We start from the raw sequence: 15,982 nt of genomic DNA on the forward strand, positions 1-15,982 counted from the left end.
TGGCGCTGATGAGTTGCAGTTCCTGGAGTAAGTGTAGTAAGGGGAGGTGTCTGATGGGGCCCATAAGTGGATGGACATCATGGTGGTGGTTTCTTCTAGGTGATGTCAGGCCATTTGGTTAGCACTGGTACTTAGGGTAAGATTGGGTGGGGTTTGGCAAGGCCTCTTGGGTCCAGTTGCAGACATGGCAAAGGTAGTGACATTACAAGAGCAAAGAATTATTCAGACCTTGTGTAGGATAATAGTCATTCGCGGTTGGCACAAACATTTTGTGTTAAAAGCAAAATGCAAGAAATAAGCAGGCCTAAGTAAGGGTTTGCTATTAATCATTTCTTCTCCCATTTTAAGAAAGTGGTAAAATCTTGCTTACTGGAGTTTGGTATCGGGCGATGATAAGTTGCACTTAAGGTTCTCACTTATTCCATTATCAATGAGAATCCTACCCGAGTAGTGCACAGATCTACCTTTGTGCATGTTGTAGTTGTCTCTCACCCTGGTAGGAAGCAACACTATCCGATGTTGGATTGCTTGATTTTCTTTGAAGGAGTTCTTGGTAAACTGTATTTCATGATACCATATTCTAAGGTGCGTGGGTCTAATGTCATTCCCTCCGCAACAAAGCACTGCCCCTAACAGATTGTCCCAATTCTGCATGAAAGCCATGGTAGCATAGTGATTTGTGGCCATATTTTTTATCATTGTGTTTTCTGTGTCTGCCCGTTTTGGACTTATGATGACCAGCGTGCCAGGTCAGGGTTCAATGCATGGCTATCTAACACCTTGCAAATAGCAAGTCTATATCAAGGTATGCATAGTAAAATATTGGGACCTACTGTTTTGGGTTTAGAAATCCTTGCAAGCTGACACATTTCAGTTTTTAATAAACCGGTTCTGCTACTCACCTGTTAGTGTCCACCACCTCCTGTCATTAATTAATCAGTATCTGATATGCCCACAAAGTCTGGTAAAAGCCTGCGTCCTGTCACATCTAGGGCATGAGTCCATGGCTGTCCGAGTATATGGGTTTATGATCAGCCCTATAAAGGCAATTTAACTGCAGTAGCTTAAATCAAGCATTTCTCGATACGGTGGGTCTGTAGGCCAAGAGAAATGCCCAATTGTCATCAGTCAAAGTCCACCTCTGTATTGCTATAAGGCATACTGGGTTTCTCTTAGATTGGGCCAGCAATGCTTGGTATATCAAAGAGAGTTGTTGCCTTCTGTATCCTGTAAGGTTCTGTGCATAGTTGTTTCTCTCTTGCGATTACTCCATATGAAGGGCTTAATCTAGTGAGGAACCGATAATGAAAGAAGTGTGCTGTTGGAGTTTCCTATATTCTGAAATGTCTTCAGTGACCCAGCCACAAATAAAATCCCCACAAACTCGGATGTAGACACTCAGTGGAACATGCTGTCATCTTGTGTCTGTTGGGTAGGTTATTTAGCAGTGTATTGAGATATATGCAATGTCAGTGGATATCTGCTTAAGGCATCTTTCTCAACATTGCTTCGCTTTTGTATCAGTTCGGGCAAGTTCCGTTTAGCCACTTTTTTTTCCCCAGGAGAAGTCCTGCTATGGTCTTCTCTCCTGTAGCATCATGGTGTAATGCACAACTTTCTACAGTCGGAATTCATAATGGCCATCGGAAGCCAACTGAAGTTTGGACACTCGATAATAGTTCTAAATGACGTGCTGACACCCCTCGGTCTTCGATTGTCAGTGTTAATGTCCAAAGAGTTATTCTGCAGAGTTCAGGGTTCAATATGAGACTGGACAGAGACAAACTTCAAAATCAAATCTGTTTCGAGCACAGTATCTATCAAATGGACTAGAGATCATCTCATTGAAAAAATACAGTTTCTTCCATTTGACCTTCTGTAGCCCAGACATTGTTCCAAACAGTTTTAATGCATCAGTTGCTGTTGTCCGTCCTGTTGCCACGTCCTTTAATTTCAGCAAAATACCGTCAGTATTTAATTGTATAAGACTTTGTGCCCATGTTATGATTTTTCTCTAAATACTCGTGTCAATGCAAACCATAACAGAGACAGAGGACAACCTTCACAGGTCTCGTGTGAAGTTATCCTTCTGTTATGCTCTATAGTCGTAGGGTCATCAGTGAGACAGAAGCAATCATTTCAGCCCCACACCATGTTTTCTCAGCGTGGCGAAGAGGGTTGCCACCACCACTCACTAATACCCTGCAATTTGTTTTCTGCCAATTTATACTCCGTTTCGAACGTGAATTCAGTGTGAATTGATAACGTTTACATTTTTGTGAGGATTTGCTTCTCCATAACTATGTTACATGTCTAAATTGTGCCATCAGTATTAAGTAGCTTATATATTCTCCCTTGGACTAAAGATGCTATCAATTTCAATTCATAAGTATTTATTAGTTGGAGAGTAACAAGTGCATACAGATGTCATGATACTTATTTTGCGCGTATTGTACCCTGCAGTCTTGGAATCTGGACATGGAAGGTCATTCTCCAACTGAACACAGCCTCCGTTGCTCTCCTTGTTGGAATACTTACTAACAAGCATTCACCCTTTCCCCTGTTAGTATCAGTAGGACTTAATGGATCTCTAGTCCATCTTTCGTACTATGTTGAGACATTGTGCATAATGGCTGAAAAATGTATCTGCACTTGAAGCTCCCAAATATTGAAGGCATGCGTACAAGGACCTCTTGGTATCAGAGGATCATGCAGACACCATGCTGGGACCTACACAAGGCAAAAGAGGAGCGTCCCAAGAATTGGGATGAAGACCAGCCATGAAATCTCTCTCCAGCACAACTTCAATCATTGTCCACACAAGCCATGTCCTGCGGCAATCCATGGCAGCGTTTCTAGGCTCCTTGTGTCCTGATACAGCAAATAGTATACTACTGCTGACAAAATATCTCAAGGGGCTACTTCTACGGGCCACTACATTTTAGGGAACAATGTAACCCCCCTTCAAAGTAAAGAGGACCTGTTCTCTGATGGCAGTAAGAAAGCATGAAACATATGAATGGGTGTGTTCTTACCGGGAGAGCAAACAAAAGTACTCCAAAGTGAGGTGGAGATGGCCCACAAATTACTGTGCACTTGTGGCCGAAATTGAAGAAAGCAATTTCGTTCCAGCACTGTGGTTCATGAAAGCAGTTTCTGTCTTCTAGAACTGACAGGCTCTTGGTTTGTACAAACTACTTGAAGAAAGCGTTGTTTACCTTTTGGATCAGGACAGGAGTATTTGAGTATTCTGTGTTTGCTATTGACACTGGAATGATGTAATTTTGCAGCTGCAACATTTTGCTGCACTTGACGTATAATCATTATCTGCTGCATATTCGGCAGATTTTAACAAGAAAAATACTTTTAATCTCAAACGGATATTAAGTTACTAAAAAAGGGGGCGACAGGTGTTGCAATGCAGTGAAAGGTGCCTCACAAAGGGTGACTGGTCACATTTAGGTGTTTAACTGCTACCAATGAGATGAAACCTATGCTTGGACAATGTTAACAAGAGTACATAATAAAACTATGAAGTAAATGTGTCGCATTATGTCACATAACTTCTTTGTTTCATGCTGCATAATTTAGTCAACCCTGGTGCATAATGTGGTCCTCACCTGCTGCATAATTCCAGAGGGTCTGGCTGTTAGCTGTGTGACTCCACTTGCCCAAGGAGCATTTCCCATTTAAGTGCATTCATAGAGAAGCATCACTGCAGGGGTCCCTGCACTGCAGCGAATGTACTTTCATGTCCTACGCTCATGAACACGTTGCAATAGTGGTAGATTTGCACCCAAATCTGGTTGTTTCAAATTGTATTTCGTGTCCTGCATGTAAATGTGATACCACAATCCTACTCACTTTGGATGTAAAGTGATTTTACACCTGTACAGGAGTCCTAACATTTATGTGCAGAGTGATAAGTCAACTGGTGAAAGCCTTTCTTGATGACAAATGATTTTCTTTAGTTTGTGTTTTTTTATTTTGGTCTTTTAAGCGAGGACAAGAGCTCTTCTTAAACCCCTAATTCCTATGTCCTGTTTTTTTTTCTTTTAAGGAGGTGCTATATCCCTCCTCCCGTTCCTGTGCCAATTGTGCTACTACCTCTTGCTACAACTTCCACCCAACATTATTCTTATCTATACCCCCTACCATCCATTATTCTCCAAAATGAAGTTTCAACAGTAGGATTTCTGCAGGCTGACTTTCTTCACTTAGAAATTCCTTAAAATGACAGAATTCCACTCTCTTCGTCGTATGTTCTTACCTACTACTACTAGGTTTAGTTCAGTTTTTGCAGTATTGCTCTCCTCTGTGGTTTTAATTTGTATTGTTGATTTGGGTTGTTCACTGAACCTAAGAGCAGTACACTAAAGGTGTCCTCCTTTTAATAATTTCAGCTGCTTTGTCAAGTGAGCAAAGGTTTGGTGACTGGTTAATATCGATACCTTTGGGTAGTGTAGTAGATCTTCAGGGTCAGTATTTGGGCCTTACAGTTTGTGGGCAATGTTGAAGAAATGTCCCTTAGGGTGTCTACCCTGCTAGCAGGTAAGTGTGTGACACTGCGTGCGCACGAGCTGAATTCACCCATAAAGTGAAAAGCAATCCTGAAATGGATCAGTAACAAGGTAGCAGAAGTTTGGAATACTTCAAGAAACACATTATTTGCACCCGATGTCCCTATATTAAGATATAGGCTTTACCCTACACACTGCTACTTATCTGCACAGTCCAAATTTAAGAAGGCTGTGATTTTACTCAGAGCAGGGATTACCTTTGCTTTGAAAACATCCTGAAAAGATCATGATGGAAGGGTGTGCTTAGTCTTCTCATTAAACACCTTTTCCTCATTTCCTTTTAACTAGTCTACTCAGCCTTACTGGCTTATAGCGAGTTATCCACGCAGGGAAAGGAACTACACATTCTTTTCTAATATGCACAGGTCTCATTTACTCATGGATTATATTTTTGAACTCGACTTTTTTATAGAAGCATTTGTTACGGCAGAAGGGCACTTAAGTTCTCTTGGGCTGTGCTCCTGTTTCAGTTTTAGTTTCTGTTTCCCAGCACGCACCTCGACAATGGAAAATTAATCAAGTTGCCTTCTGCAGTCAGCTTCTTAGGAGTAATACTGGAAATTTCCAAAGAACCATCTAATTGAGACTGTAATTAAAGTGATGGTGTTGAGCAACAATAGGGGATGCAGCAAAATCTGTACTGAGGGAATAACTCATAGCTCAAATGTCCACTTTTGCTAGATTAGCGAAAACTATAGTTTGAAGCTAAAATAGCCAAATTAGGGTCAGCATATACATCTGCTTACAGTAAACACATTGAGACCTTCAAGGGGAAAGAAGTGATTTGAAGGCTCTCCTGACTAAAAATACTACCTACAAACTGTTAGAGAACTCGATTTTGAAAAAGACATTAGTCTGTTGGCCTATCAAATAAAGGCAGTAAATCTCAATTATATACACTTTGTCCTGAAGTACACTTGAACAGTTAATAGCTCAAACACCTCTTGCCAGGATCTCTCAGGGCCTTTCTCCAGGTCTTTTCTCTTTCATACCTACGATTCCACACAAGATGAATATTTACCAGAATTTTATATCGCAGCAAACCAACCAAAATTACTCAAACTGCTAGTTGGCCCAATTTCAGAGGATGCAGTCAACCAAACCATCTATGAATTCTTGAAATCTTTTTACAAGGCATTCAGTAAAATATTGATCCCTCTTCTGACCAAAGTTATTAACTCCTTTTTTGATACGGGCCACCTAGCGTGATAGAATCTGTTCTTAGATTACAAATTAAGCCGAATTAAGACCCCCTATTCTGCAGCTCTTGCCAACTAATTGTTCTTGTGATCAACAGTGTGAACATTTCCACTAAGATTCTCGCAGTAGGCTCAAAACAATGTGGTTCATTCCAGTCTTTGCTTATCAAACTGGTTTCATAAAGGACTGTCAATCCTGTGACAATGCAAGACTTGCTTTTAATGGTCTGGTCTGAACAGGGCAACTCATGATAACAGCCAGATGTCACTGGATTCTGCAAAAGCGTTTGATAGTCAAGTGGAATTTTCTTTATAAGATTTTAAACAAGTGGGGCATGGGCCCCAGAAGGCTTTCATTTATCAAAATCAACTTTGTATGGTCCTCCACCGTGTTAGAGGTACTTCGTTTCTCAGCGCCATTTATTTTATCTGGAGGACTTAGATGGGGGTGTCCACTCTCCCCAATATTCTTTGCCTTTCGTTAAACAGCATTTCGAAAAAATCATGGCTAAACAAAACATAGAGGCTGAAACATGAACTCTGGCCAGGTAAAAGTGGTGATACAATCCTATTTTGAGCAGTGATATAATACGATTCCATGCAATAGAACAGTGTGAATAAAATTATTAATAGTTGAGGTTTTTCTTAGCATGTAGTGGCAATGCAATTTTCAACTAGTTTTGGCATGAGGACGTGAACTATTTTACCTAAAGAAGTAGAGTCCTCTACTCTATAAATTTTTCAGTTAATTCTACTAAATCTGTTTCTGTGATCTTAATGAGGTTCCTCCTTTGTTCCCCATTTCAGAATGTGTTCTTTTAGTGATTGACTAACCACACAACATTGTCTCTGTAACAGACTTACAATTATTAATGAAAACGTGAATGTTCACTGCGAAGACTAAGCTGGTGTATAATAAACTGTTTGGAGTATGCCTGGACCGCAATCTGACGCAGTTTCTTGTGACTTTTGCTATTGCTACAAAGTAGGCTTGTGCTGTCTGCTTTTTTCCCTTTGATAATTGAGTTACAGTGATGTACATTTTTACTGAGGATCTTAAGGGCATAATGAACTAACTCTGGTGGATCATTTCTTCAGTGCCTGGGCCAAACAATTTTTTATGTTGTACAGTAGTGTAAAAGTCTTACCTCTATCTATTTTTTTTGATTCACATATCTTTGTTTTCCAAAACCACAAACAACTAGGGGACGATTTACAAAAAAGTAAAATCTACACCACGAAAAATACACCTATCAGGTGCAGATTTGCTACTTTTTGGAGTAAAACTACATTCCCAGTGTTAAGACTGAAAATGTGCTGCGGAGTCTGGATTCAAGAATACTACTGGCAAATTCATGTAACATTTGTATATGCTGTTATTTCCCTAATATAGATCTCAATCAAATCAGTCAATTTTTATAGCGTGACTAATCACCCAAGAGGGTAGCCAAGTGCAAGGTCTTGAGTGCCTTCCTGAATTCCAAAGACAGATGGAGGGCGATAGCTGTAGGGTAGGTCGTTTCAAGTTTTCGTTGTAAGGTAGGGAGAAGGAGTGTCCGCTGTTGCTTCAGTGGATGCAGGAGGTGTGGGCAAATGAGAAGGACACGGAGCGTAGTTGTCCAGTAGTTTTGATTGAAGTTCAGGCGGTGGTTGATGTAGGCTATTTCTTGGTTGTGTAGTGCTTGTAGGCGTGGATCATCAACTTGAGTTGACACCTGTTCTTATAGGGGACCAGTGCACTTTCCTGAGGTGAGGGTGATGTGGGTCCATCTGGGAGGTCGAGAATGCGTCTGGCTCAGAGTTCTTTATGGTCTGGAGTCTCTGCAGGTAGTGTGTGGTGATCTCCACTTAGTGTGTTGCTATAGTCGAGTTGACTTGTGACTAGGGCCTGAGTGACGCTACGTCTGATGTTCAGCGGGAACCATTTGAATATTTTTCGTAACATGAGATGTTTTATAAAGCAGGAGGAGGAGTATGCGTTGATCTGGGACTTCATGGTCAGTTTGCTGTCCTTGATTGTGTGGAGGGTTTTGTCGTGGTCAGTTGGTTTGGGTGATGGTTCTAGTTCTGAGGGCCCCCTGGAGTCTTTTAAAGGGTGGTGGTGTTGTTGAAGATCAGCACTTCCGTTTTGTCTGTTTTGAACTTCATGCAATTGTCCTTCATCAAGTCAGCTGCTCTCATCATGTACCTTTGGAAGTTGGTTCTAGTGGTGGTGGGGTCTTCTGAGAGTGAGAGGATGAGCTGGGTGTCATCTGCATATGATATTAAGTTTATTCTGTGGGATCTGATGATGTTGGCCAAGGGGTCTTGTGGGTGTTGAAGAGGGTGGGCCTGATGTAAGGGCCTTGAGGAACACTGTAGGTGATGTCCTTGGGTTCAGAGGTGAACGGTGGGAGATGATCTACTTGAGAGCGTGTCCCTGGATACCAGTATGATGCAGTCTTTTGATCAGGGTGTGGTGGAATACGGTGTCAAAGGATGCAGAGAGATCGAGGAGGATCAGTGTCACTGTCTCTTCCCGGTCGAGGAGGGCTCTGATGTCATCAGTGGCTGTGATCAAGGCATGCTTCCTCTGTGGTTGGTGCGGGATTATGATTGGGAGGTGTCTAGGAGAAGGTTCTGCTCCAGATGTTTTACGAGTTGTCGGTTGAAGGTTTTTTCCAGTACTCTGGTGAGGAAAGGGAGCAGGGAGATGGGGCAGTACTTTTTGAGTTCACCGGTGCCAGAAGATGGTTTCTTGAGTAGTAGTTTGACTAATGCATGTTTCCAGTCTTCTGGAAAAGGTAGCTGTGGTTAGTGAGGAGTTGAAGAGGGTGGTGAGCTTGCTGCTGATAATAGGTCTTCCAAAGTTGAAAATGTGATGTGGGAAAGGGTCCTTGGGGACTCCTGAGTGAACTGAGTTCATGATGATGATAGTGGTGGTGTCCTGGGTGGGGTAAGCTGGCCCCATGTGGTGAGTCAGAGGTCTGTGTTTGTTTTGGTGAATGTGTGAAGGTGGAGACCTGGGGTTTGAACTACTTATTAGATGGTGGTGATCTTGTTGTGGAAATAGCTGGTGCATCTGTCACATAGTTCTTGAGAGGGGGGTGATGCTGTTTTCTGTGGCATTGGGGTTGGAGAACTCTCAGACGATGTTGATGAGCTCTTTGCTGTGGTTGGAGCTGGACTCGATACTGTTGGCTAGGGCATTTCTCTTTGTCTCTCTCAGTAGTTGGTGGTAGTGATTGAAGGACTCTTGAAGGTGTCCCTGTCCGATGTGTTCTTGCTTGTACACCATCTTTTCAGTTACTTGCAGTCATGTTTTGTTCTCGGTTCTTTGGTGTACCATCTGGCCTGCTTAGTGGATCTCCTGTGTGTGCTGGTCTTTATGGCTGCAATGCTGTTGATGCAGTTGGTGTTCCAGGAGTTTGTTTTTGACAGCCTGGTCCAAGTTTGATGCAGTGTCAGGGTCGGATGTATTGAGGGTGCTGCAACAGTTGGCTTTCTGTATTTTTCTCCAGCTGCAGTGGGGGGCCTTGGGCGACTCGGAGGTGGTGGCACGGGGCTGAAGATGTTTAAGCAGACAATGGAGTGGTCAGTCCAGGTGGGTTTGTTGATGTGGCTGTACTTGACCCTTTTGCTGGTGGTGAAGATGGGGTCCAGTGTGTGTCCTGCATTTTGGACAGGATTGCTAACTAGTTGGGTGAGTACGAGGAGGCTGGCAGTGTTGGTGTTGTTGAGGTCTTTGAGGTGGAGGTTAAGATTGAGTAGCATGTAGTCTTTGGAGTCTGTGGCTGGTGGGGGGATTACATCAGGGATCACATTGCAGAAGCTAGGGCACGGTCCCGGTGGTCTGTAGGCGAGGGTAACTCTGATGGTGAATTTTCCATCTTTTTTGAGTTTGAAGTTGAGGTGTTCCACGGTCAGGATGGTGTTGTCAGTCACGTAGGTGCAGTGGATATTTTCTTTGTGGAATATGGCGATCCCTCCTATTGATGCAGTCTTGGTGTGTAATCCTGTATCCATTGGGTGTTGCTGTGGCAGTGTCTGGGGCGGACAGGTCCAACTCTCTCTACAGATAACACAAGTCCACATTAGCGGCATGTAGCCTGCTGTGCACTTGCATGTTTTTTGGATTTTTTGTTTTTTGTTTTTTCTCCACTTTAAAAATATTGCCCCATTGAGAAACCCCTTCCTGTACACCCTGTCAGTTTGGTGGTGTTCTGTTCCCCTCCCATCGTGGAACAAATGCTGGAACAAATATTCAACTATTTCCTGAGTATTAAATGGTCAAATAGCGGTTTCTGAATGACCACAATGTCACAAACATACATTGAGCTATTTTCGATGTCAGTGTATGTTTATGCCTGAAACTGGCTTTGCGAATCGCACCCTAGGTTGTTTGGTAATGTAGGTCAGAGACACTTAAAAAAATATATATTTATATTAAGGGGGTTTAGAAAAATATCAGTTCAAATTCCAATACTTCTTTGCCCTTATCCTAGATAAACACCACTCAAGATGAGAGAGATGCTTCGAATCCCTTCCGGTTTCCCAACATTGGTGTTGAGAAGTTCCTAGAGTTGAACTCTGAACAGAACCATGATGACTACTGCTTGGCCTATGTGTTCACAGATCGTGATTTTGATGACGGCGTGCTTGGTTTGGCTTGGGTTGGAGCCCCCTCAGGTAACCTAAGTTTTCATTTTCAAGGTGTGGTTAGAGACTCTTTGCCTACTGGTTAATTTGAATGCTTTTAAATAACACCTCATTGAATAAATAGTGAATATTTGTAATTTATTCAGAATTAGCAGTGCCTGTATTTGTGACGCATATTTGAACCATATTTATGCATAGTGTGAAAAAAAATAGAACTTATGCACCATCAAATTATTTTTGCTGAATCAACCACATTATTGTAAGGTAAACAGAATACATTTTAGTCGGCATAAGAGTAGTAAGTGGAAAACATCAGGTAAATTGAAAACAATAAATAGATATACAGATCTATCAGATCATTACTGACTCATCTGCCTACATAGTCGTACGTAAGCGGGAGAGCATCTTTGCACCTTTAAATGTGGTGGTTGACAACAACCCTGGAGGTCTTGTTTAAGTGCTTGAAGTACTTTGCTCATTGTTACAGAAAAAGATACAGATGACCTGCAATGTATACGCTCTCATTTCAGATGCTCAATTGGCAGAGAGAACTAGGTGCATAATGTGCCTGTGCTATTGAGTGTATGTGGGCCCTCTACACTCCTCTCGCGTTCATTAAGAACATGCTGCTTTCGTTAAAAGATGGAAAACAAGTTTATCAATTTGATTGACCATAAAAATGCTGAGGTGTATTGAGAGCGCAGAACAAACTACCACTTGCATGGTCATTAAATCTGCATTATATCAGTTTTCCCTGTATACTGTTAATTTTATAGAGCATAGCAACACACAGATTTCTTGGGGATAAAAGGGAACTGAAGTTCAAAACTGCTGAAATATATAGCTGATGGCTAATCCAACTGTGCTTGTTTGAGGAGCCAGGTCTGCAGGGTTTTTCGGAAGCGAAACAAATTAGATTCCAGAGGAATGTCAAGCAGGAGCGAGTTTCAGATCGTCGGGGATTGTGCTGCAAAGCATCTCTCATCAGATTTGCATTTCTGGGACTTTGGAATGGCCAGGAGGTTTGAATGAGAAGATCACAAATTGTGTTTAGGGAAGTAATGTTTAAACTTCTTAGAAGTGTATTGAAGGGCAAGTCCTCTAAGCTCCGTAAATGTTAGGCAGTAGGTCTTGAATTGGATCCGCTGGTCAGTAGACAGCCATTCAAATTCCTTCAGTAGAGGAGTGTTATGCGCCCATCTGGAGAGGTGGTACATAAGTCTCACAGCTTCATTTTGTATGACCTGTAGTCTATGGATGTGCTGTTGGGGAGACCTAATTATATTAGGTTGACACAGTCTAGTCTTGATGGGACTGCCTGGCTTCTAAAGGGATGAGTTGAGTGGCACGCACCTGCTGATTCAGTGTGAGGTTGTTGTCAATAATCACTATTCTCACTTTTAGATGAACTGAATCAATCATTACTTTCAGCTTTTATTCCCTGTCCTCTGCCATTTATTCATAATGTATCACAGTAATACAAATATTCTGTGCTTATTTGAATTCGATGGATATTTGTCTAACCTAAACAGTGATTATTCTCAGAGGTCCTTGAGTATTAGTGCTTACATCCACTAACCCAAAACTCTTTAATCATTGTCATGTCTAACAAATAACATACATTTTGTTCATTTTCACATAACGTCTAGGTGGTCATGGAAAATGTTATTGTTGCAAACTTGTCACATGCTGCTACATGGAACATGTTGGGCTTGACCAACCTTTAAGGTTCCTTATTTTCAGAGGGTCCCAATTCCATATGCAGATAGAACATGTGAGCACTTCTGGCCTTATTTTGTCTTTTATAATTTATTTATAAGGGGACGCGTTAGCGGTTCGATGGACCTTTTGACTGCGCTTAGAGTGGTTCCCCCATAATTGTCATCAATACTCATAATCCAGTCTACCGCAATGTAACATATGCAACAAAGCATGAATAACTACGCCTTTGGTATAATGTTACAAAGTATATTTCCCTGTATTAACAATGCTAATATCGCATAAAGTAGTTTCAATACCAAATGATAAACATATATGAACAACAAAGGCTGACCAAAGCGTCAAAAGAATCTTAATGTGACTAAAGCATTAAAAATCGAGCACTCGACAGTCACGGTACAAATGAATAGCAACAATAACTGAGCACTAGAGATAGCATACATCTAGATTCAACAGGTGAGCAAAATCAATTCTTGGTTGATGACATTTGTCAACATTTGGTCTTACTAGCTAACCCTCCATTTAGAATACCATGTTTGGACTTCATGCAAAACAATTTAGTCAGAAAGTCAATTTGGAAAACATCTAACTAGGGTTCTATCAAAATAGCGGTTGGTAGCTAAAAGAAAAGAACAAAAATCTCAAATTGAAATAATAGCATTTTGTTATATCTCTCCTCAATGGATCAGCAAGCTGCGACTTCTCTTTGTCAGTTGGACAGCCATCCGATCAACATCAGCAACGGGCAGTGAAAGGGAATGGCTCCAGCCACAGGTGGGCTGTAAGTTAACTGAACCAGTTAACTCACAGCCCTGAACCTAAAAAGGACATCAACTAAGACTTAGCATCAGCACAGATACTGCTTGAGGATGGTTGTCAAGCTAAGGAATCAACATTAATGCAATTTCTCTCTGAAGTTGGTTATGAAGGAAAAGGAACATCTGGTACTGCTCAACTCCTCGAACAGGACTGCTACGGGGCAAAGATGGCATAGAGTGGGCTTCCTCTAAGAAGTGTAGTCTGGATATATCAAATTCCCTAAAGCATTTTCTCACACCACCAAAGGTCAGAACATCGGATGTTCGCAGACCCAATTAAAACTAAATCCTAAATCTAAGATATAACTAAATAGTCTTTCACACGTTGATGATTGGCTTCTCTTTTCATGTTCCCATCGTCAAGTAACTCTTTTGTTGCAATCCTTGCTCCAGTCAGTACATCCATTGTTAGCTAATAAGAACATCTATGTCTCATGCATTGTTAACAAAGTAACTGTTTCCAGTACAGAACGTCTACACAAGCAGTTCTTATGAGAAAGTTTAAGACTTTTACAAATCGCTTGGTCAGCGCAGTGCGAACAATGTACAATATTAGTTCTCTACATTCATAAAACATGTACGAACATTATTAAAACAGTGCAGCTTGACTTGAGGTTTTGTTGACTAGGCCCAGACCTCTAAATTAGTAAATGCCTAACATTAGCTAAACAAATACATAACATTAATTTATTAATATGATCTATTAGTGCATTTTATTCTATACATGCACTTTATTTAAAATAAAAATGTGAATTCTTTAATAACTGTCGTCCATCAGAGTGTCCACTCAAGTGGGCAAATTTTCCAAGACACACATTGTGTTCTACGTTAACTAAATTCATGTCAATTCTTAACCAAATAATAAATGCAAATTCGTTAGTAATTAATTCCGCTTTCTCAAGCACATGATTGTTAAGCATGTGAGATCTGTCCTCCTGTCGGACAAGGCTACGCTTGTAGTGGATGTGCAGTTTCAGGGTGTGATATTCTGATTAATTGCTTTCCATCTTGGAAGTTTAAAATAGTTAAAGTTTGCACATCAGTGCCTACTGAACCTACCTCGATTGGTGTGAAACCCCTCGCACTCTGGGCCAGTGTGTGAATGATCAGGGACGGGCTTCCTTACTCCTGCTGAGTCTGCACCAAAACGTGCTCCATATGTGACCTGCCACATCTCATCTCATTTCATTTCCTGAATGATCTCAATCTTTGTCCAGTTTGATTGCAAGTCCTGCCTTCGTGTAAGAGTTGAAATTTTGATATGTGCGTTTTAGATTAGTAAAACATTTTGAAGTACATTTCTTCTGAGTAAAACTCAAAATTGATGAGTGTAGCGTGTTATTATCAAGCCAGAGAAAGAATATGTAGTGCCCAAAGCAGTTGAAGTCAAGAGTCCTCAGTGATCTATTTATTTATTTTATTCCTGGTTATTTGAAATAAACAGGGTATGAATCTGAATGGTTGAGCTACTTCAGAAACTAATAAGGAAACAAACGAGAGAGTGAAGAACTACAGTTAGTCACGCATAAGTTTTAGAATAGAATAAAGGATTTGTCCCAGCATAGACCTCCAAGGCTAAATGACCCTAAGCATTGAATTTTGTACCTGACCATGTCATGTAGACAAAGTTTCTTTCCTGTGCTATTTTTCCTGACTTGATAGTTTTGTGGACTGTAGATGTGTAAAAGGGATGTTGATTCCTAGCTCTCCTGGCGTTGCTTAACATCCAAATCACCTTTAGTGAGCTTTTCAAGTCTCCGACCACATCAGCACTGCTCTTTCTGTCAGAAGACTCTTATGTTAATGTATTCTAACTTTACCATTGCTCTATGTGGGAGTCTTGGAGATGTGATAAGTCAGATTACTCCAGGCACAAAGCTTCAGACCAGAGAAGAGCTTTTATCGGTGAATACCATTGTGGGTTGCTTCACACCCATAGATATGGAACAGCAGTTGCAATGCTACCCACAGATCTGGATTTGAGAAGTAATATATTATTTCCTGATTGTATCAAGATAACTGCAAGAGTTACCGCTGGATTGCCTGTCTGTCACTGTGACGTGGCTCGCTTATGAATACACGGACCTTCTGGGAAGTTTTGGTGCCTACTAATTGTTTGACTAGCGCTCTGTTGTGAGGGAAAGATGGGCATGGCGTGCACTGCATATTTTTCTAAATCTTAGCTGAAAATTCTTGGAAGGAACAAGTCCCTGGCTAATTCTCTTCCTCTCGGCCCAGACTCTTGAAACCCTAGCATTTGGTGAAATATTAATCAGTTGCATAGCACCAGGCTGGGCCATGCCTCCTGGAGGGTGGAGAGTGCATTGTGTATTACCTGTGTCCCTTTAACACTGATACTGGTGTTGTGGCTGAATATCTCACTTCTTTCGATTAGTATTACCTGATCCATCCTACAATAAAGGACCCATTTATATCTAGTTCCTTTTAAGATTTAAATGGTAAGTTCATACAGTTGCCCAGTTCCATCATCTCATCACCCTGTAAAGCATTTCTAGATCTAGGTTACGTTGATAGTCTGAGCAGCTGGAAGAAAAATCCACAACTTGTTTTGAGGACCAAATAGAACATTTCTTGAACTACTTATGATAATGCATAACGTGGTCCCATTTTTTTCCCAGGAATGTGGTGTAGGGTGAGGTTCCCATCTGTGAATATTTGTAACTCGAAGGCTCCTTTTAGTAGTGGTAAGAGGTAGGGTGGTGCACCCTGGTTCAATGCCTAGTTGGCCAGAGTGAGGAAAAGGTGCTCATGCTTAGAATGATGATTTCATTATTTGAAGGACTCTACCACCCCGAAGGGCTAGAAGAGGACACTTTTGAGAACCAAAATTAATTTTGCGCAGAAGTAATGCATATTCTGTAGAGGTGCTCTGTGCCCCACGCAACCCTTTCCCCTTTTGGTTTTCACCTGGATAATCATCTGTTTTCAAAGACTTTCGTGACTTCTCTGATATTCTTACCAGCTGGAAGATAGTTTAAGGCCACTGCAGCTCAGCTGAATAATACGC

At 41.3% G+C, this 15,982-nt stretch overlaps 1 protein-coding gene across 1 annotated transcript in view; it reads left to right on the top strand.

The window, feature by feature from the left end:
- Positions 1-15,982, top strand: part of ADAM10 (ADAM metallopeptidase domain 10) — a 450,369-nt gene that overhangs the window by 305,323 nt on the left and 129,064 nt on the right. The window contains exon 8 of the mRNA XM_069222090.1: positions 10,264-10,447. Coding sequence (XP_069078191.1) covers positions 10,264-10,447 — 184 coding nt within the window. The remainder of the gene's footprint in view (positions 1-10,263; positions 10,448-15,982) is intronic.

This window comes from Pleurodeles waltl, chromosome 3_1 (genome assembly GCF_031143425.1).
Source record: "Pleurodeles waltl isolate 20211129_DDA chromosome 3_1, aPleWal1.hap1.20221129, whole genome shotgun sequence".
Taxonomy (NCBI): domain Eukaryota; kingdom Metazoa; phylum Chordata; class Amphibia; order Caudata; family Salamandridae; genus Pleurodeles; species Pleurodeles waltl.